The following is a 7,500-nucleotide window of genomic DNA, read 5'->3' on the forward strand; positions in this document are numbered from 1 at the left end:
CACACACACACACACTCACACACACACACACACAGACACACACACACACACACACACACACACAGACACACACACACACACACACACACACACACACACACACACACACAGACACACACACACACACACACACACACACACACACACACACACACACACATATATATAAATACACACACACACACACACACACACACACACACACACACACACACACACACACATACATACATATATACACACACCACTGCAAAATATGATGTTCAATCTCAGTATTTCTGTCTTGTTTTCCAGTACAAATATCGAACCCATCCTTGAGTCCAGGTACATTTATTTAAGAAGCAAAATGACTTACAGGGATCATCAGATGCACAACTCTTTTCCATGTTGTTTGAATATAAATGGGAGTGTTTTTTAAGGGAATGCGATCCGATCTGCCCAAGTGCGTCTATGTTGATGCGAATCATTCGTGATCCAGCTTCACCTACAGAAGAGAAGCACAGCTCAATAGCAGTTAAAAAGACAAAATGGGTTGCTGTGTACAGAGCTGATTTTGAGCAAAGGTAAAAAGGGTGATTTTTTTACACTACCATTGAGAAATATGAACCAAACTATGTTATAGACTTTTCTTCAAGACCCTAAAGAATCATATCAACTTGTGGAAAATAGGCATCCGATGACCCCTGTAATATACTGAGACTTGATTTCTGAAAAAGTGTTCAAAATTAGTTTATGATTGAAACAAGAACAATATCTGTCGGTGGGGAATAATAAAAAACGTGTTTTTCCACAGGATTTTTTTCCCCGAGACTGCAGATTTGTTCTTGTTTTCAACCTAACCTCACTTATTTGGATACATTTTTCAGAAAAGAAGACACAACATCTTAAGTCTTTTTTGCTTGTATCTTGAGTGGAGAATGTTTTGGTTTTGTAGTGGTAAACAGGACAAATGTATGAAGAAAATGATTTTTTTGCAGTGGAGTTTTTCTGTTTTCTGTTGTTTTCTGGGAGTAGCAGCATTGCTGGGTTCCGATTTTTGGCGGCTGGGTTAGATTTTGTTAAGTGAGCTTTTATTATATTTTCATCTATGCACTTTTTTTGTAGTGAGGCTAATATTTTTCTCATTTTGTGAGAAACATGGACAAGTAATTACTAACATAAAAATGACAGCAGGAAAATGAAAATAATCTGAAATTATTCCGATGATTTCATTTGGAGGTTCAGGATTTGCTGGGAGTCTAGTACACCATTACAATCATTGGTTTACTTTTAGTAGTTGTTGTATTAAAGCATTTTAAATGCATGTTTATTAATTATTTAAAAGTGTAAAAACGGAAGGATTCCATCTGAAGTTTGTGTTCAGATATCAGCTGGATCAACCACAGAAATGTTCTTATATCTCATTAAATAGCCAAGAGGTGAAAAAACACCTAAAAAAACATTATTTTGAAGCAGACCAATCATAAACACATTCAATAATATTTGGGCTCTCAAACATTTTGATGTTAAATTCACTTCAGCATTGATAAGAATGCCAAACATTTCACGTGTTTAATAGAGCGTGGCTCTGACGTTTAGGACCTTATGTAAAACTACTGTTTAAATGTATCCATAAATAGAAACGTATCAATAAATAAACAATGATAATAGTAATACTGCACTTGCACTACTGGGGCTAGTTAACCGAAAGAAAAGCTGCCGAGACATTAACGGCTTCCTGGTGTTTGATGAGCTGTTTTTAGCAGGTTCATTTGTATCAACAATTTGTATTTATTGTTTAATGGCCTTTTGCACTTTTTCAGGAAGGATTTTAACATGACGTTTTGCCACTGGCATTTAATTTGGGCGATAAATATTAACAGAAGATACAGTAATGTTTTACATAAGTTTGTAGCTGCAAAGCAGCAACAATCAAATGTGGGTCTTCCTGTTATATTTATTACTTTTATAAAAATAAAAATCTTGTATGACAAAAAGACCATGCATCTGTGTGTATTTTGCTGTGAATAATGGCAGAAATAATCGTTTCCACCTGTGAGTCACTTTGTCCTTTCGAACACTTTAAGACAGTGCTGTATGTGAATAATAACCATAAACAGATTTGCAGACTGGTTCTGTTCATTCAATAATTGTGGCCAGTATTTTGGAAAAATGTTTACCAGAACACAGAAGGTTTTTAAGGCTCGGTTTTAATGTAATGGAACAAACACAGAGAGACCAAATGAGTGACAGCAGGTGGAGATCATTTAATCTCGTTTAACCCTGATCTGAGAGATTCAGCAGCACCTTCTTCACCCGAAGCGGCGTCGGGTCTCCCGGACCAGAACTGACATGAATTCATCCGTCCACGTGGATTATTCAGCTTAAGCAGTGAATCTTGTTTGAATGGAGCGGTTTTTGTCTGGTTCCACACGTCATCAAGACGATGAAATACTGACGCGTCAGATACCGCCGATCGACACTCGTCTCGTTACTCGCTCACGGTAAGAGATGCAAACGCCTCTGATGTTGTTGAGAAAACATGTTTGTTCACACTCAGGATCATCTCTGCATGGACACAAACACTGGTTATCACCATCACATCTCTCAAATGCTGAACGGTCCACTCAAAGTTCATCTGTGAGAGTGTCTGACTATCAAGTGAAAACTATTTCAAAATCCAGCACTTGTTCAACATCAGATCAGCGAAACTGTGCCGTCGATCTCAAGATCTGCTGTTGGGCGACATCTAGTGGTCCGCACATCTGAATCATCCCTTCCATCTCCTGGACCATCAGACAATATCTGCATGAAAATAGAAGACATGTAGAAACACTCCTGTACATCATACATTAGTAGGATTCAGTGGCCATAATACGTACAGCGATCACGTTCAGGTGGAGTTTCTGACACACGTCTGTCAGTCTGTTTTCTTCTGCTGAGCTTCTGCGGGTCTGTAATGGGAGATGATTTGTCCCAGTATGAGAGAGTTTATCAGGAGAAACAGCAGTCCGGCGATCCAGACCACAGCAAAACCGTTCCAGCCCTCGAACTCTAGATAATACGCCGGCGACAACCACAGCGCCTGCAAACACATTCACCGACGTGACGCACACGTCCTGCTGCCCAAACCCAACACTCACGCTGACAGAAGTACAGAACGGTCTTATATTCAGCTCACCTGTCCCACAAACCACAGCAGCAGCAGCCCCAGCCCTCGTCTCAAACTCAACGTCAAACGAGGCAAAACCAGCGGCAGCAGACACAGATACCACAGAAAATACTGCAGACAGAAACAGAAGCACACCGTCAACAGAGCCTTCAGAAACAAACAAACAAACAAACAGCCCACGGCCCGATCTCACCTGCGACGTGCAGACTTTGTTGAAGCCGACGAACACGGCCGTGTGGACGAAGCAGCAGAAGGGCAGATCCGAGCGGAAGGCCAGCGAGGACAGACACAGGAGCAGCAGCTGCGGCAGGAAGCAGACCAGGCCCAGAACGCCGCTCCAGCGCTGCTCCGCCGTCAGATACAGCATGTAGAAGTACGGAGAGAAGTTGTGGCGGATGTCTCTGCGCGTCAGGTGATACAGGTAAGACTCCTGGAGGAAATCCCAACCGTATCTTCAAAACACAAGAAAACAACAGACAGCTTTCCATGAATGACAAGTGTTTTCATCTGCTCCTTCTAAACCCTACTGTTCTCCAACTGTTGGAATAACAGTGCAGAGACACAAATTAAACTCGATTCTTTGTCTGTATCGCAGATCTACATCATGGGATGCTTTTAAACACGAGTGAAGGAGGAACTTGATGAGACTTCACTACCGTGACTGCAGAATATCAAGCGTTTGGGCAGCAGCCTCGTGTTTGAATGACTTACATGCAGTAGAAGATCGCATTCAGACCGAAGAACACCGATCCAGACACAGCCGCAAACAGCAGCAGATCCTTGTTGAAGCAGCGGATGAGGTTCCGGATCAATCCTGGGCCGCGGGCCGGCGCTCCGGACAGAGAGAGCGCGATGGGCAGCGCGTAGGTGACCGGGTAGATCTTCATGTGGACGGACAAACCGAACAGAAACGCGGCAGACGTCCGTCTCCTGGACTCCAGACACAGCAGTGTGGACAGAACCAGGACGGCCAGCAGAGACTCCGCGTTCCCGCGGGTGGACACGCCGATGGGCAGCGGGTTGAACAGCCACAGGCCGCAGTAAACACACGCAGAGCTCCGAGACGCGCCCCGCAGAACCAGCAGCCTGAAGACGAGCAGAGCCGACAGAAGATCGCAGGACACGAACAGCAGCTTCCCGAAGTGAGCGCTCAGGAGGACGTTGGGCGTCAGAATCAGAGCCAGCAGCGGCGTGTAGCGGAACGTGGATCTGTTATACGGACTCTGACCCTGGAAATACACCATTAGAAACATGTTCATGTCTGTCATGATGGAAACACTGTGTGATGTTTGTGCATCTGGCTGATTCTTCTTCTATTTCAAATGATATTATTGGGCTGGTATTGGATATATGGAAACCCACTTCTAACAAATAAGAAAAAGATAAATCATATATATGACAATAAAACATAAAAATGATAAGAAACAAAAATGAGATTGATAAAAAGCCATATTAAACTATATCAAAACTGTATGACTGTCATCATTTTTACTTTCTTTTCTCATAATTGTGACGTATTGTTTTTTATTTGCCTATATTTTTCGCCATCATTTTATGTCCGAATTTTGTAATTCCATTTTAATCTCATAATCATATTTTTCCAAGACTTCTGTAGTGGGTTTTTATAGAGGACAAACAAGATCATAAACACAGAACTCGAACTCGGTCCCATAAAAGTAAGAATTCAACACACATCTGTCATGCTGTGTGTGTGTGTGTGTGTGTGTGTGTGTGTGTGTGTGTGTGTGTGTGTGTGTTTGTTTTTGTGACATATCAGGACACAAATGTGTGTAATAACATGGGTATGACATAGGTATTACAAGGAGAGGGTGACTTATGAGGACATTGCCCATGTCCCCACTTTTCAAAAGGTTTATAAATCATACAGAATACGTTTTTTTGAGAATGTAAAGATATGCACAGTCTCCTGTGAGGGCTAGGTTTAGGTGTAGGGAAGGTGTAGGGTGATAGCAAATATCGTTTGTACAGTATAAAAACCATTACGTCTATGGAATGTCCCCACAATTCACAAAAACAAACATCAGTGTGTGTGTGTGTGTGTGTGTGTGTGTGTGTGTGTGTGTGTGTGTGTGTGTGTGTGTGTCACCTGTGTGATGAATCTGGAGGCGTCAGTGAACACGTGATAATCCACATCAGTGTACTTGAGCTGCAGATTCTGATCCTGATAAACGCCGAAACACAGCAGCACTAAACGGATCAGAAGCGCGATGATGAACATCACACACAGCCGAGAATCCATCGCAGCAGAACACATTCATACATCATACGACACACTGAACACTTCCAATATGCACGACAGAGAATCCAGCTTCCTGAAAACCCATACTTCCGTGTCTCCAGATCACAGCAATCTGACCAATCGGTGAAGTCCTTGGAGCCATGAAACACCGCCTCTTTTGGGCAAAGCGTCGTTTTCCTTTCTGCGCTGTTACATTTAACATTGGTCAATATAATCATGTTCAGTAATTCTGCTGTTTCATTAAAACAAGACAAACATTGAAAACAGAAAATATCGCCCCGAGGCGATTTGTGAACTGATTCATTGGAAAGATTTTGTTCACAAGAATAAGAAGAATTCGCAAACTGCACAATCTGTCAAACGCGCTTTATCAAAAAAGTTTTTTGTTTTTGTTTCAAACGTACGTTACGCGTCATCTCCGCAGTGGCGTGATGACGTTTTTCCGGCCGAGCGTCAGGCTGTGGATGGAGGAATAACATTGAGCAAAACATACAGTAAATATGAACATATTCACCTATTATGATTATTATAGGACATGTGAAATGAAGCTAGTTTACACGAGAGTGTTGAATAGGGTGTAAATGTGATGTTGTGTAGTTATCGCGTGATGTTTGTTTGTCTATAATCATATCAGTCAGAATCGCTGTGACGTCACCTTCTGTTGCGCTGATTATTCTCCTCAGACTGTGTTTATTCACCTCCTCATCACGGATCTGTAGTAGATCTGTCTCACAGAACCTCCTTCTGTGTCTCCTCAGGCCGTGACTGTGTCCGCGTGTGGAGCGATGGCCACACCGTTTGTTCCGGTCCCCGTGCCCATTAACCGAGCTCCGCGGGCGGACAGTAAGGCCCGGCGGCCGCAGAGAGCCTCGTCTGTGGGCAGTGACTCCTCGGGACGGAGAGCAGCGGCCGCGGCCCCGGACAGATGCTTCACTCCGTCGTGCCAGAGCCCCGTTACCCGCGCCAGGCTCAACGGGACCGAGCGCTCGGTGGAGTATTCCAGCTACCCGCAACCGGACAGCCCTCCAGACACTCCGGGACAGAGCTGGGAGGAGCGGCCCATCACGCCCACAGTCCTGGGGTACGAGGTGATGGAGGAGAGGGCCAAATTCACAGTGAGTCCTTCAGATCTTACATATATCACAGCTTTATGAGGTCAGACTCGGGGTTCTCATTGGTCAGGATCCTAAAAAGTATTTTGGTTTAGCATCAGGACCCACGTTTCTCTCTGTTTCTCAGTATTAGAATTGAGTATTGAGTATTGAGAATTGTTGACACACTCCTGAGGACTCTTCATTCTCATTGGTTTGTAAATCAAGTGTGTGTTTGACCAATCACAAGCTGCAGAGCCGCCCACTTGTTGTCTAGCTCATCTCTAGTGATGGGAGAATGGAGAACATGCATGTTTTTACAAACTGCACATGTAATGAAATATGACATGTCTAATAAGATGTATAAGATCTTTCATTGATCTTCACGGCTTGTTTTGGACTTGATCAATCAAGGATGGAAAAGAGACCATTAACTACTTTTCCTTTTTATTAAAATAATAAAAACTGATCCAAGATCATTTAGAAACCATTACAGACGCTGGTTTATGTGTTCACTGAGACCATCAACATTGACATTCTGAAAAGGTTTAAAACCTTTTTAAGCCTGATTTACTGAAATCACACTGGCAGACTGATATTATGCTCTGAACCACTGATTCGAAATAAAAGATTGACGCAGTCACAGGTTACGAGCGTCACACAGAATTGTGCTGAAAAAGAGTGACTGTGAGGAGCTGCAGTTCCTCGCCTCTGTTTTGGCTGGGAATGGGGCTAGAGATCGTCATTGGTCTGATGAGACCGTTCAACGTTTCTATCAATCTGCTGCAGGTCTATAAAGTTCTGGTGAGGAAGACTCTGGACGAGAGCTGGGTCGTGTTCAGACGCTATACTGACTTCTCGAGACTCAACGACAAGGTCAGTAAGATCTACGTCTCAGAGCGTTTACCCACAGTTCCGCTGCTCGGCTGACGTCATGTCTCTGTCTTCAGCTGAAGGAGATGTTTCCTGGGTTCAGACTGTCTCTTCCTCCGAAGCGC

The 7,500-nt window shown here is 43.4% G+C and overlaps 2 protein-coding genes across 2 annotated transcripts in view; one reads left to right on the plus strand and one right to left on the minus strand.

Annotated features, from left to right (window-relative positions):
• Positions 1-2,171: 2,171 nt before the first annotated feature.
• pigm (phosphatidylinositol glycan anchor biosynthesis, class M) lies at positions 2,172-5,426 on the minus strand. The gene is made up of 6 exons (XM_073830910.1): positions 5,259-5,426; positions 3,863-4,380; positions 3,345-3,603; positions 3,161-3,262; positions 2,862-3,064; positions 2,172-2,784 (listed from the first exon to the last, which is right to left on the minus strand). The coding sequence occupies exons 1-5, from the start codon at positions 5,424-5,426 to the stop codon at positions 2,900-2,902; spliced, it is 1,212 nt and encodes a 403-aa protein (XP_073687011.1). The 3' UTR covers positions 2,172-2,784; positions 2,862-2,899.
• A 345-nt stretch (positions 5,427-5,771) lies between these two features.
• The window catches only part of snx16 (sorting nexin 16), a 6,355-nt gene continuing 4,626 nt past the window's right edge, over positions 5,772-7,500 (plus strand). The window contains exons 1-4 of the mRNA XM_073830911.1: positions 5,772-5,905; positions 6,170-6,526; positions 7,292-7,378; positions 7,453-7,500. The exon at positions 7,453-7,500 is cut by the window's right edge and continues 101 nt beyond it. Of these exons, the coding sequence (XP_073687012.1) occupies positions 6,197-6,526; positions 7,292-7,378; positions 7,453-7,500 (465 nt within the window). The 5' untranslated portion in view covers positions 5,772-5,905; positions 6,170-6,196. The remainder of the gene's footprint in view (positions 5,906-6,169; positions 6,527-7,291; positions 7,379-7,452) is intronic.

This window comes from Garra rufa, chromosome 24 (genome assembly GCF_049309525.1).
Source record: "Garra rufa chromosome 24, GarRuf1.0, whole genome shotgun sequence".
Lineage (NCBI taxonomy): Eukaryota > Metazoa > Chordata > Actinopteri > Cypriniformes > Cyprinidae > Garra > Garra rufa.